General features: G+C 39.6%; 1 protein-coding gene across 2 annotated transcripts in view; it reads left to right on the top strand.

Annotated features, from left to right (window-relative positions):
- DCTN4 (dynactin 4 (p62)) overlaps positions 1–14,589 on the top strand; it is a 50,899-nt gene extending 36,310 nt beyond the window's left edge. For both annotated transcript variants that reach the window (XM_006863889.1, XM_006863888.1), the window contains 5 exons: positions 2,532–2,605; positions 7,347–7,401; positions 8,497–8,604; positions 10,641–10,738; positions 14,376–14,589. In XM_006863889.1, coding sequence (XP_006863951.1) covers positions 2,532–2,605; positions 7,347–7,401; positions 8,497–8,604; positions 10,641–10,738; positions 14,376–14,589 — 549 coding nt within the window. The remainder of the gene's footprint in view (positions 1–2,531; positions 2,606–7,346; positions 7,402–8,496; positions 8,605–10,640; positions 10,739–14,375) is intronic.
- The last annotated feature ends 428 nt before the right edge of the window (positions 14,590–15,017 follow it).

The raw sequence follows: 15,017 nt of genomic DNA, 5'->3' as shown, positions 1-15,017 counted from the left end.
TTTCATCATTACTGGCTTTAGTGTTTGGTGCATAAATTTGAATAACAGCAGTATTAACTGGTCTTGCATTTGGGTGTATGGATAGTATCCTGTCACAGACAGCATTGTATTTGAAGATCGATGATCTTTTTGATGATGAATGTGACGCCATTCCTCTTCAATTTGTTATTGCCAGCATAGTAAATCATATAATTCCCAGATTCACAATGGCGAGTGCCTGTCCATTTCGGCTCATTAATACCTAGGACATTGATGTTTATGTGTTCTATTTCATTTTTGACAACGTCCAATTTTTTTAGATTAATACTTGGTATATTCCATGTTCTGATTGTTAATGGATGTTTACAGGTGTTTCTCCTCATTTTCAGGATATATGGGGAAATTTGTTATTGTTTCTGTACTTTGTACATTCATGATTCCATCAAGCAATAGATAGTCCATTTTATCCATTACTAAATACCTCTCTTAACATACTATTTTGCTGTTAGCTAAACAGTAACTTAAGTATTCTTTCTCTCTGTGCGTAAATAGCATAAATGGTGGACACAAGCAAATTCAGCACACACACAATGTCTTTATTAAATGGTTCACAATAGTCAAAACAATTAACATCCAGTTTTACATTTACATTCTCTTGTAGACAATTCTGATTCTTTAGGGCACATCTTGCTAATGGATGTATAAAATAAGTCAGGATAAAGTACACTCCTCATAGACACAGTTCAGAGCTTTGGCAGCTCGATGCTGAGCTGCGGAGTGTGCTCCTGGGGAAGGTGCTTGGTGACGTCCCACTCTGTTCGGTCTGTGCTGCCGCTTTTATGGCTTGCTGTGAAATAACACTGAATGCTATTTCTGCATTTCGCTGTTTTTGTTTTGTTTTTTCCGCAAAACCAGAATTCTTCTCAGGATATCTTTTGGTTTGTGAAAACAAGTACTAATATAAGTCATTAGTAAATGTCAAGTGACATAAAAGTATAATTTCAAAAAGCCAGCAATACCTGTGTTAACATACAAGTAGATAATAACATACAAGCATTGTAGAGGAAATCCTCATAGCCAATAAATAGGAAAAGATGGTGTGACTGTAGGATCAGCATGGACTGCGAACCACAAGGTCAGCAGTTCATACCCACCCACTACTCCTCAGAAACCCTCCATAGGGTCACTATGGGTCAAACCAATTTGACGCATGTCACAACACCCACAAACCTCAGGGAAATGTGCATTGGAAGTACAGTGAGATACATTATTTCATAATCATAAAGTTAGCAGAAGTTAGCAGTTTGACAGTATCAAAATAAATGCATGCCATTTTTGCTCTACTTCAGAACAGTGTTCTTACAAATATATTTACACATTGTTAGAAGAAAATTATTTGTATACAACTTTTTATTGCTGTGTTATTTGTAATAGCAAAATAATGGGAATGCCTTGAGTGTCCATCAACAGATCAGGTTAAATAAGTTATGAAATGCTTGTAGTGGAGAACAGCGGCTCCTCGGTTTTTTTATAGTATGGAATGAATTCTAGGGTAGATTAAGTAAAAACCAAAAATGGCAGAACCCTGGGTATAAAATGCTCCCTGTTGTGTTATTGTAGAAAGAGAAAGCTAATTTATGTTTTTACCTCAATGTGTATTGTTGTTATGTGCCGTCGAGTCGGTTCCGACCCATAGCAACCGTCTACAGGGTTTCCAAGGCTGTAAATCTTTATGGGAGCAGAAAGTCTCATCTTTCTCCTGTGGAGTGACTGGTAGTTTAGAACTGCTGCCCTTGCGGTTCACAGCCCGATTCGTAACCACTGTGCTACCAGAGCTCCTTTCAATGTGTATAAGCTATCTGAAAGAAAGCATGAGAAATTCACTGGGAAAGGGGATAAGGGGGAATCTTTATACTTTTCTTGTAAAAATTTATTCAAATTAGGTATATGTAATTCTCATTCTAAGAAAGTAAGTAAATAATTGTTACTGTGTTTCTAAACATGGACCTAGGAGTCACACAATTTACTCACATTCTAGCTCCAATTCCTTCTGACTGTGAAACTACGCAGGTTACTTATCCTTCCCGTGTCCTACTTGCATCATCTGTTAGAGTTTTAAGATCTATGTGATGTTTAAGTTCATTTAAAATGGATTACATTGTTAGCATACATATTCAACTGATTATCATTTCCATATTTTTTCAGCACCATAAATGTATAATATCATTTGATAGTGCAGTCATTTATATCCAGATTGCCACAACGTCTTTTGTGAATGTTGGTTATCGTTGGCATGCTGTCCATTTTTAATTGTGTGGTTTTGTAGTAGAATAAAAACAAAACACTAAGATTGGTATCCTTCTGAATTTAGCAGCTCTATAATGTGGCGCTGTGGGCTAATGCACTGGACTGCAAATCCGTTTGAACTACAAGGTCGGCAGTTTAAGCTTACCAGCTGCTATGGGTCGGAACCAACTCGACGGCACTTCACAACAACAACAAATCAACAAAGTGCATTCCTGTCCACTAATACTTTTTTTGTATCTTCTTAGAAATGTGAACATAATTTGAGCAAGCCAGAATTTAATCCAACATCTATCAAGTTCAAAATCCAACTGGTTGCTGTGTGAGTATTTTGGGCTTGGTTTTAAAACCTGGTATGTTTTACATTTGTTTTGTTTTTTTAATATGAAACATGTATATTCTTGATTTAAAAATAGAAAAGAACTGCACCAGGATAATCTTCTTGCCGTTCTATTTCTGTTTAACTTTTAGATTTAGTTAAATACCATGAAGTGTAGTAAATCATCAGATTTAGGATTCAGGTATTTGTATTAGGGACACAGTAGTCATAATAGTGTGGTGTGGGGCAGTGTGGTATGTTGGTCATCATTCATTGCCTAAGTTCAGGAAGGATCTTTGAAGTGTAATTGATTGAAGGTATATTCCTGTATGCTGTTACTGCTGCTGTTTGCCCTTGAGCCGGTTCTGACTCATAGCCACCCTGTATCTGAGGCTGTAAATCTTTACAGGAGTACAAAGTGTTGTAAAATCACTTATCAAAAAAATTTTTAAGTTATCTTTTTTAAAATTAGGGAAACGTTTTTGTCTTAACTTTAAGGTAAGAGAGCCCACAAAATCAGAACTAAGGAGGAGACAGATTTGACCTTATCAAAATGAAATATTGACTTGTGAGAGACAAAATAAACAGCCAAGTACTAAGACAGGGAAGCAGTCAAACATTTTGGCCATTCTTGACAACAGAAAGAAAAGTTTCAATATCCCTGGCATACAGAATTCTACAAATTGGAAAGATAAAAATGGAAGGGAGAGTTTGGGCAAAGGACTTGAGCAAGCAGCTTACAGTAGAGGAAATCTAAATGGGTGGCAACTATATGGAAAGAAGCTGAGATTTGAGAGCAAAAGTTCAGTAAGTAAGCATCTCGTGAGGATGTGAGGAGCATTTTCATACATTGTTGGTAGGATTATGAATTGCTAGAATTACCTGAGCTAACAGAGTAAGTATTTGGGGGAGTATCAAGACAAATCACATAGACTTTAACCAACAATATTATCTCAGGATTCTAGTCTGAAGAAACAAAAGCACATAAGGATGTATTTACCAGGATGTGTATTACATTTTAGTGGCAAGAAGAGCTGGAAATAAATTCTATGTCTAGCTGATTGACAAGCAACAGGAAAATAATTGATTCAGTTGAGCTGCACTCATCCTACAGAATGTTTTTCAGCAATTAAAGACAGAAGACAGAAAAATGGAGACGTTCCGGCCCAGTGAGTTAGGAAGGGCTCAAACTGTGACTCTTGTGGTTGCTTATCATGTGGAACCACTGTGCTCCCCATAGTTATTAGGGAAATGCAAATCAAAACCACATGGAGATACCACTTAATTTCCACATGATTGGTGATCATCAGAAGCGCTAAAAATAACAAGTGTTTGACAGGAGTTAGAAAAATTGGAATCCTCATTCATTTCTAGGAGGATTGCAAAATGGTCAGTTACTATAGAGAGGACAATTTGGCAATTCCTCAAAAAGTTATATTTAAGATTACATATGACCCAGCAATTCTATTTTCAGGTGTTTTGTTGTTAAAGTACCATTGAGTCAGTTCCAACTCAGAGTGACCCCGTATTGGGTTTCTGAGGCTGTAAATCTTTACAAGAGCAGAAAGCCTCATCTTTCTCCTGTAGGGAAGTTGGTGGACTGACCTTTAGTTAGCAGTCCAGTTCTTATTCTACAGAGCCACCATGCCCCTAGGTATAATATACTCAAAAGAATTGGAAGCAGGGACTTAAAAAAAATACTTACATACCAACGCTTATTGCAACATTGTTTACTATAGGAGTCCTGGTGTGGCACTGTAGGAAAAGGATTGTGTCGCAGTTTGGTTTGAGTTGCAGAGTCAGTTTTTCAAATTCACCAGCCGTTCATTGGAAACCTTTTCAGTGTCCCTATGAGTTGAAGCCAACTCAGTAGAACTTAAGAACAACAACATTCACTATAGCCAAAAGGTAGAAACAACTTAAATGCCCATCGTCAGATGAATGAAGAAACAATGTGGTGTATACATACCGTGGAATATTACTTAGCCATAATGAAAAATCAAGTCCTGAGACGTGCTACCACGTGGATGAACCATGAAAACTTGGTGCTAAGTAAAGTAAGTCAGCCACAAAAGGATAAGTATTATATCCCAATTATACAAAATATCTAGAATCGGCAAATAGAGGGTTATCTAGGGCAGATGGGAAATGGAGATACTGTCTAAGGGATACTGAATTTTGATTGAGGCTGAATTGTTGTTTTTAACTGCTATCAAGTTGATTCCAACTCAGCGACTTTGTATAGGGCTTCCAAGGAGCAGATGGTGTGTTTTCATTGCTGACCTTGCAGTTAGAAGTCCAGTGCTTATACAAAGCCACATCAGGACTCCAGTGTCACTGAATAGTACATATAAAAATGGTTGACATGGCAATTTTTTGTTAAATGTATTTTATTCCAACAGATTTTTTTTTAAGTGCCCTTTTTATACATCATGGCAAAATTTCTTGGCACTCTTAATATAGTTTCTGTGGTTGCATCTGAGATCTGCTGAATCCATATCATTGGTGGTGGTGGTTATGTGCTATTGAGTTGATTCTGACCCATAGCGACTCTGCAGGGTTTCTGAGGAGCCACCATGCTCCTAGGTATAGGCTGGTGGGTTTGAACTGCCGACTTTGTGGTTTTCAGTCCAGTGCTCATCCTTCAGCACCACTCCAGGATTCCACATCTTTGGTAGTAGGCCCTTAAATTTATATTGTTAGATCTGACTGTAAAGTAGGTTTGAGCTGTAAGGTCAGTGGTTCAAGCTCACCAGTGGCTCCTCCGAAACTCTGTACAGGATCGCTATGGGTCGGAACTGACTTGACGCAAAAACACTAAATGGCAACCACAAAGGTAATACTGATGCCTAGTGTGCAAAACATTGTCCAAGATTCTAAGATGCAATTTTTTTTTTTTTTAATGTTTTATTGTGAATTGTGTGATAGGCTACATGGAAGAACATTAACTTTACATTCACTCCATCATCTGTCATTTCATTGGCATAGTTACCATCCCGTCCATGCATCCTCACCCAACCAACGCGTGTACCCTGTAAGCCTGCACCCCCCTCCCCCACCACAGTTCTCAGCCCCTTTCCGTCTCCTGATCCCGAGTCCCCAGCCACACCATCTCTTGACGTCGTCTTCTCTGCCTTCTCAGTCCTCACCGCTTCTCTGGGTAGGATCCCGCTCTCCGCTTTTCTCCATTGATGGTCCTAGGGTCCTCCACTCCTAGACTGAAAAGTTAATCACTCCCCTCCTTGCTACAAAATGTCCACCTTTAGATTTCCAACCCTCACAATCAGTCCTGATAACAGTTATTCACCATTGCATCACAAGACACCCATCTGTATTTCGTTTCATCAGCCCTTCCTGGACAGGTTGGACACTATTCACTGGAGACTCTAACATCTCCACACCCTTTGGATCTAGGTTCCCTCTTGAAAGCTTGTAAGCCAGTCACTTCTTGCCTTTGTATCCCTCCCCCCATTTTGGGTTGCCAATGCCCATCCCTGTCTACCCTTTGTGTGGAGGGGTTGGGAATAATTCTTGCAGCAGGGATTTGTTTCCTCTTTTGAGCTACTGCATTTATAGGTGTAGGTTAAGATGCACTATTTGTATTCACTTTATGTCCTGCAATGTAAGATTTTGTCGCATATGAAAGATGCATGATAATAACATATATGGGTGTTTTGTTTCAAGCACTGTTCTAAGTACTTTTTGCATGTATTATCCAATGTGTTCTTTATAATAATCTCAAGAGATAGATATTCTTCATTTTATAATTAAGAAAACTAAGGCTTAAAAAAATTAATGTGTTGCCCCCATAGTAAGGATTCCTGGTATGGTACCATAAGATAAGCACTGGACTGCAAGGTCAGTTTGAATCACAGGTGGGTGGTTCAAATTCACCAACTGCTCCTCAAAAACCATGTACAGGGTCCCAACTGTACAACATTTAACAACAACAACAGTCGCATAGTGTGGAGTTCTAGTATGTCACTGTAGGATAAGCACTGGTCTGGAAACCAGAAGGTTTTCAGTTCAAACCCTCTCACCACTCCTTGGAAACCCTATACAGGGTCACAGAATCAGAACTGACTCAATGGCACTTAACAACAGCAAGTCACACAGTATATAAAAGCTAAGATGGGATTTTAGGCCTTGGAAGTTTGGAGTCTAGAACAAGTACCTTTAAAATACAATATTCTGTTGTCTGCTTAGACACACAGCATAGCTTATTGGTTAAGAATAAAGATCCTAGAGCCACATTACCTGGGCTTGAGTCTTGATTCTGCTACTTACCATCAAGTTACTTTTCTTCACTTTACCTACTTTCTTCCTTTGTATAACGGGCATGATAATGCCTGTCTCATGACGTTGCAATGGAGATGATGTGAGTTCATATTTATGAAGTGCTTAGAACAGTGCTTGACACATAGTAAGTGCTGTGTAAGTGTCTGGTAGTGTTTACATCCCTAAAATATATTACTAAATCAGCCTAGGATGTTAGAATCAGCTGCCTGTGTATATATATATTTATATATATGATTTGAGCATGAACTCATTTTCAGTTTGGTTCATGTCTTGTCTTTAAGTCCTTTCTTAGAGTGCTTGTTATCACAGTGATGGTATAATTCTTTGTTTTCCTTCACTACATCTTCTAATAACATAACTATTCAATTTGCTGCACTAGCTAAAGAATAATAATAATTGTAAGGGATTCTGGTGAACATTAATGCCTATTTTTATTCATGCCTAGCAACTATATCCCAGAAGTGAGGATCATGTCCATTCCCAACCTTCGCTACATGAAGGTCAGTACCTTACTTACTAGCAGAAACAGAAAGGCTGGATCAAAGATGCATAAATATGGGTGTGTTGGTGGTTGTGTGTGATTAGCACAGGGTTATAATGAACAAGAGACAGAAAAGCATCAAGCTTGGAGTTATGAAAGAATTGGAACTTTACATTTCTTGAGGCTGGATTTCTTGACAGCATCTTTGGAATGTGTATATAAGAAGCAGTGCACAAGTTATGTATACAGAGGTGGCATCATAGGTGGGGAAAGGGAAGGAGAAGATGTTGTCCTTTCCCAGATGTCTTTACTCCTCCTATGGGGCAGTGGGTTATCTACTGTCTTGTATGTGTGTGTGCACACGTACAGACACACACCCCAGAATGGTGCCCCTCACTTCCTTGGTGTTCTCATGTCCACGTCTTTCTTCCATGTGTACCCCAGTTCATCATAGACGGTTCTGCCACAGCCTGTCTACACCTCTTTTCTTTCAGAATGCTCATGAAGACGTTTCTTTCCGTAGTCCCTCTTCATTTTACATTTTGTTGCTTCTCCCAAGAGAGTACCAACCAAGTGATGCTTATCATGGTTTAAGAAATGTTGAAAGTCTTTTATAGTCTTTGTGGGGTTTTTTTTCATGTCAGTACTATCAAGTAGCCTGTGACTCGCATATTCTAGTCACGAAGGCTTCCTTTTCAGGCTTTAGGTGACAACCTGGGTGGGGCAAGAATTGTAAACTGTTCAACAGGAAGGTAGTATATTATGTTCCTGAGATTTTTTTTTTTAAACATGTAAGTTGGACTTTATTTAATTTTTTTTAAATGTATGGTTCATAGGATACCAGCAAGAAAGTGAAAAAACAACCCATAAAATGAAAGAAAATATTGCTCCTGAGAATTTTTGTACCTAGTTAACTGGCCCTTTCTAAAAGATCCATCCTGTTTCCTCTGTGAAATAGTGATTAATATGTAGTATAAATGGAAATGGTAGGTGTGCCTGTTCAAGAGGAGTCAGGTAGTTGGGATTTCATGGAATATTTGATGTAGTAATTAAGAAAGGAAATCCATGTGACAGTTTTGTAACATGTCTGAGAGATGTTTTTCCTGTTTCCCAGGAGAGCCAGGTGCTCCTGACTCTAACAAATCCAGTGGAGAACCTCACCCATGTGACGTTGCTGGAGTGCGAGGAGGGGGACCCTGATAATATCAATAGCACTGCTAAAGTAAGAAGTCTTTTGCCTCCCTAACTAAACCTGAATTATTCTGGAATAGCCTCAGTTGACCTGTCTTAAAGGACTGCACACTGTCTTTCATCCCCACATCAAATTCTGTTGATTCCACTTCCTAATTTTTTACTTGACCCTTAAAAACACACTGCTACTCCTCTAGTTGAGGGTTTTAGCACATCTGACCTGAAGAGTAAGGAGCTCTGGGAGCATAGTGGTTATAAATTGGACTTAATTAAGGTCAGTAGTTCGAAACTACCAGCTGTTCCATAGGAGAAAGATGAGGCTTTCTGCCCCTGTAAAGATTTACAGCCTTGGAAACCCTGTACAGGGTCGCTTTGGGTCGGAATCGACTTGACAGCACATGATAACAACAACAAGAACCTAACAGTGACATGACCCCGTAGCTAGTCCACCCCCACCTCCATTGAGGCCCATCTTTCATGTTGCTGCCAGGGTGATCTTTCTAAATGTGGGCTTCCCTCTGACTTGGAAGTCCAGGCTCCTTGCCATGGCATAGAAGATTCCTAATGACCTCTACCTCTGTCTGTTCCTCCAGCGTGATCTTCCAAATCCCACACTTAGCCTTCTCCAGATAGTACGTGATGGTTGTGATCCAAGCAGTGACAGTAGAGAGTTGCATATGCTGTCTGTTTCACCTAGAATGTGTCCTTTGTCTTCCACACCTCTAATACACACCCACTCATCTCCTTTAGTCTAACACACACTTATTCTTTACAATTCATATCAAATACCACCTCCTTTTAGAAGCTGGAGTCCTGATGTGGCACTGTAGGATAAACAGTCGACTGCTAGCAGCAAGGTCAGCTGTTCAAATCCATAGCCACTCCTTGGAAACCCTATACAGAGCCACTATGTGTTGCAAAGGCACTTAACTACGACAATGCCTCTTCTAGATTCCCTTAGCTACACAAACTGCATAAAGTACACATAGCACGAACTACTGTAATGGGTGAATTCGACGCTCACTAAGCCAGAGAAAGAGGAGGCTTCTGCTCCCATAAAGATTTACAGCCTCAGAAATCCTACACGGGTTGCTGTGAGTCAGAATTACTTGGTGCAGTAGGTTTCCTTTTTGGTTTAAGTGTTTGATGAATAGATGAAATGTGGTCTACATTTTGTCACTTGATGATTCGTCTAGTACCTGACATTTTAGATCAAGAGCTTTTCTATATGTACCATCTATTGCTGATACTTAATTTACCATAGTAACTTGGTAACTACATTCAGCCTGATACTTATGTGACAGTTGGTAGAAAGGACCCCTATATCTTTCATTCTGTTAATCAACTAACACTTATCATAACATTGCCCCACCCCATTTTCTTTTTTTATTTCTGTAGTGTTCTAATGATTTCACTTATCAACAGCACTTCCAAAGACAGGAGATGACATTTATGTCTGTCCTTGCTCCTCGTTGGAATAGTATTACGGAGTACCTTTCCAGAGACAGAAATTAGTGCGTGCTGCTTCTATCCAGCTGTGGAATCATTCTCTTTACCCCTCCTCCTGCCACATTTGTCACCGTAATTGCAGATTTGGATGATGATGTTATCTGTGAGCCTCTGAGCTAAATTTGAGGCCTAAGTGCAATATAAGTCTGAAGAAAATGTAATTGTTTTCTGTGATCATAAACGTACTTAGCATTCCCATTTCAGAAAATATCCAATATTGGAACAATAGTTTTGCTTTTCTTTTTTTATGAAAAAGTATGAAATGTTTCAGATATGCCAAAAAAATGTAGCTACTAATATAACAAACACTATGTAATCCCCACCTTCTTATGTGAAAGGTAGAAACTTGTCAGAAGGAAAAGTCAAATATTTCCCACTAAAATGAGCTTTAGGAAAGTGGTAAGGCTGCACCCGGTCAAAGGCAGAAGGCTTGCGAGCCCCAGAGAAGCAAGGCAGTCCCACTGAGTTCTGACTCTCACAGGGACTGTATATGAGTGTCTAGATCAGTTTAATGATATGTACTAATCACTGGGCTGGGTCTCTTTGTGTTGACTGTAGGTGGTGGTGCCTCCTAAGGAGCTCCTTTTAGCCGGCAAGGATGCAGCAGCAGAATATGATGAGCTGGCAGAACCCCAGGACTTTCAGGATGACCCTGAGTGAGTGAGCTACTTGTGATGTCCCTTCTCTCTCCCCCTCCCCCTCCTCCTCTCTCTCTCACACACACACCACAGTTGATTGATGTAGGATGCCCAATTATATATCACAGGTTTCTCATCAGATTCTTGGAACGTAAATTTGTCTTCTTTTTTATAAGAACACTATAGAAAACTTGAAAAAATATATATAAACATCATGAAGAAGACACTAAAAATGACCTAATATCTTAGCAGTAGTGCCAGCACTATTAAAATTTGATGTTTGTCCTTCCAAACATGTCCTCCATCATTGGAATCATTCTGTAAATGATTTTTGCCATTGTTGCATTTAAATATTGTTCTGCCTTTCCATGTTAATGAACTTTTTTTAATGGCTGCAATATAGGATGTAATGTTTTATCCTTAAGAGATTTACCATTGAATTTGTTCCTACCCTTCCCTTTAGACTAATTGATAGATTTTACTCTATCCTACCTTTTAACCTTAAGGCACAGGATTGGGCAGTGTTTTGGTCTGTTGTGCATAGGGTTGCTTTGAGTTGGAACCAACATGATAGCACCTCACAACAACAACCACCATCTGTGGCTGAGAAATAAAAAGCCCATCTTTTCCCTGGATAGGGAATCTATTAGTCAAGATTCAGCCTAAAGCCATAAATCACATCAATTATTTGAACAGAGAGAATTTAATACAAAGAATTGTAAAGTAGTTTCAACTGGCTAAATGGGTAACTGAAAGGGTAAAAGAGAACAATCTAGTATCCCAGAGGTAACAGCTTACCACCAAAAAGGCTGAGGGAATGAAGCAAAATGATTACCATTCTTAAAATTGAAATGCTTGAAGGAGGAGCACCGTGCAGCTGAAACTGCGACCCCTGGGGACTCAGGGTGCCAGAGGAGAGGTGGCATGGTCAGGTAGGTAGTGCAAGAATTGGAAGTGTGCAGTTGGGTGAAGAACCACTGCTGAAGTGGTGTTCACAGGAATTGCTAACAAGCCAGAAGCTTACAGAAAGGAGCCAAGGCCCTTCTTTCTCCAAGTTCCCAGTCTCCTCTTATAGCCCCTGCTGACAGAGCCTGACACAGCCTGCCTGCAAAGCAAAATATTGGAAAGAAGAAAGAACCTGAGATGAGCTGGGAAAATAGAGTGAAGGCGAGATTACCAAATCAGGGTTAACTTGATAAAGTATCAGGGCAGCTTTGCTTTTCAATTCTTTGGAGTCTAAGACTCTATCTTAGGCTGGGTTCTCTAGAGAAGCAAAACCAATGAGATTATACATGCATATATATAAAGAGAAGTTTATATTAAGGAAATGTCTCACAATTATAGAAGTTGGAGAGTCCCAAGTCCAGGTCAGATGAACCGAGATCCGCAAGCAGGCTGCTGATGGCTCCCAGGATAAGCAGGTCATAGAGCAAGCCATGGCTCAAGTCCAAAGAACCAGAGGTCAGAGGACGAGCCACATGCAAAATCCAGAACCAACAGAAAGCTTTGCCTGAGTGTCCAATACAGTGGAAGTGTTGAGTAAACATCCTTTCAGTTTATTGGCTGCTTCTAGCCAATCATCATAGAGTTAACTACACTGTATTAGATTTCACCATGGGGTTAACCACATCTCAACTGCCAGAGCACTGGGAATCCTGGCCCAGTCAAGTTGACACAAAACCTTGACTCTTACAGATCCCATCCCTAGAGATTCTCTTTTAGCAAATCTAGTTAGTAACTGTTACTGTTCACTTTGATTCCGACTCATAGCCACCCTGTAAAACAGGTGAGGAATGCCTGACCTACAGGCTGTATAAGGCCTATGAGCTCATTTGGTCTGGCCCTGCCAAGGCAACTGCAGTTCCAGCCATCACATTTGGGGTGAGTTCATTAAATGTTTGACCAAGTATAGCAGGCTAATTTTTAAGTTGATAATTTTGTATAGCCTGTGAGTGATGTTACACATTTGGGCAGAAAACAGGTTCTCCACCCCCCGCTGTAAAGGGTTTCCAAGGAGCGGCTATTGGGTTTGAACCACTTTCCTTGTGATTAGCAGTCCAATCCTTATCCTACAGAGCTACACCAGGACCCCAGGTGGGACTCTTAAGTTTACTTTTTTTTTTTTTTTTTAAAGCTACCCCTGATGTCAGTGTTTGTTTGCCTGGGAAACAAAGAATGAGAACTAAACATTTTCCTTTATATTGTTCTTAATTGTTTGGATTTTTCATATGAATTTTATACAAATCAAGAGTTTGGTTAATTAGTATCAGTCATTCTCTAAAATCGTACTTCTTATGGGTCATTCTACCACTACCAGTTGCTGTCAAGTTTATGCTGACTTACCCTGTGTGTGTCCTTAAATTTTATTAATTAGATATACAAGTTTGCTAAGGCAAGGTAAACTTCTTAAGGATATTCTTAAATGTAATAAATTCTACTCAGAGTATATGATGGATTAATAGAAAATTGAATTAATGAACTAGATTTTAAAGTAACGGAGTGTTTGGATGTTGTTGTTAGTGCCATCAAATCAGTTAGGTGCTTCCGACTCATAGTAACCATATGCACAACAGAACAAGACACTGCCTGGTTCTGTGCCATCCTCACAGTCGTCTTTAAAACAATACATAAATTCCACCTCTCATTGTATGAATTTTCTGGACTGTGGTGTCTTGCACAATGCTATGATGCTGGAAGCTATGCCACTGATATTTGAAATAACCACAGGGTCACCCATAGTGGACATGTTTCAGCTGAGCTTCCAGACTTAGGCAGACTAGGAAGGAGAAGAGGCAGACTACTTCTGAAAACATTATGTATAGCAGTGAAACACTGTCAGCACCAAAATATCATTTGCATGTCTATCAAATTCTGTTATTTTACTGTCTTTCATGTGCTGCAGTTATTAAAGCATAAACATCAAATGTTTGTAAGGTAAACCTGAAACGAAACTGCAACTCTAGAGACTTTTTCCTATTCGTAACATTCCTAATTTATAGAGGTTATCTACTTAAATAAAAAGCAACAGTGGTTTATTGTATTCTAGAAATTCACCAAAAGCTCTGTGTTCTGAAAATGTCCCACAATACCAGTATTTGTGTAATAAAATAGCACTACCACATGTGCACAAAAATCAATGTGAAAGGATGTTCATAGCAGCATTGTCTATCATTTTTCTTACTTGGCAACTCCATCAGAATGTACCAATCACAGTAAATAGAAGATAGAATTATGTGCAAGCATTTATAAGAATGAGGACAGTCCACATAATGTGAAAAAGTGTTTTGTGCTATATTAAGTGGGGAAAAAAGGGTATGGAATAGTATGTCCCATTTGGTTTTTTTTAAGGCATAAAGCTCATAATAAATATCTGGTAGGTAAGAAGTAAGGTGTTTTAACTTGTCTTCTGCCAGGGCAGTGTGTTGAAAGGGAGAATGAGGGGAAACACGAACTTTCCTCATTTGAATTTTCTGTGGCTGTATTTTGTTTTTATAATATTATAAGAGTAAGAGTTCAACATTTTGCTGAAAGCGCTCTCTTCATTGCTGATAAACGGGAGCTTGTCATCAGAGGTTTCCTGTTGTGCCCTGATATGACTGTGTGTTTTCATAGTTTGACAGACTCGTAACCTGATGTTGTACTTCTTCCCTCTCAGCATTATAGCCTTCAGAAAAGCCAACAAAGTGGGAATTTTCATCAAAGTTACCCCACAACGTGAGGAGGGCGAAGTAACCGTGTGCTTTAAGATGAAACATGATTTCAAAAACCTGGCAGCACCCATCCGCCCCACCGAAGAAACTGACCAGGGCACAGAGGTCATCTGGCTCACTCAGCATGTGGAACTCAGCCTGGGCCCACTTCTTCCTTAAATGGTTCGACTGGTAGGCAGATCCCAAAGGACAGTGTCGACATGAGCCTGTGTTAAGTATTGAAGCTACGGCTTCATTAGGCCTTGTTTATTATCGATGTACCCATACACTACTGAATCCTGGTTTTAGGAGAGTGGGGGCAGAGGTAAGGCATTAGGAACACAGGGAAACTGCCAGTTCCTCTTAGGTTTGTCTCCTCGGCAACACCAAAACCTATGTCTCCCTCACCAACCCTGCACGTTGAATAACGACCGCTTAGAGCCATCCCAAGAAAGGGACAGCTGTTTCTTGGAATGGTGTTATGTTTGCCACCTGAGGAGTTCTGACCAAAATATCTCCCAATTTGATCTCAAAAGGATCAGAATGTAACAGATGAAAGTTGGAATCATAACCCAAAGCTGGACCTCCTGTTAGTATTAATGATCCAG

The sequence above is a fragment of the Chrysochloris asiatica genome, unplaced genomic scaffold (assembly GCF_000296735.1).
Source record: "Chrysochloris asiatica unplaced genomic scaffold, ChrAsi1.0 scaffold00057, whole genome shotgun sequence".
Classification (NCBI taxonomy): Eukaryota; Metazoa; Chordata; class Mammalia; order Afrosoricida; family Chrysochloridae; genus Chrysochloris; species Chrysochloris asiatica.
This window is presented reverse-complemented; position numbering and strand designations above follow the sequence as displayed.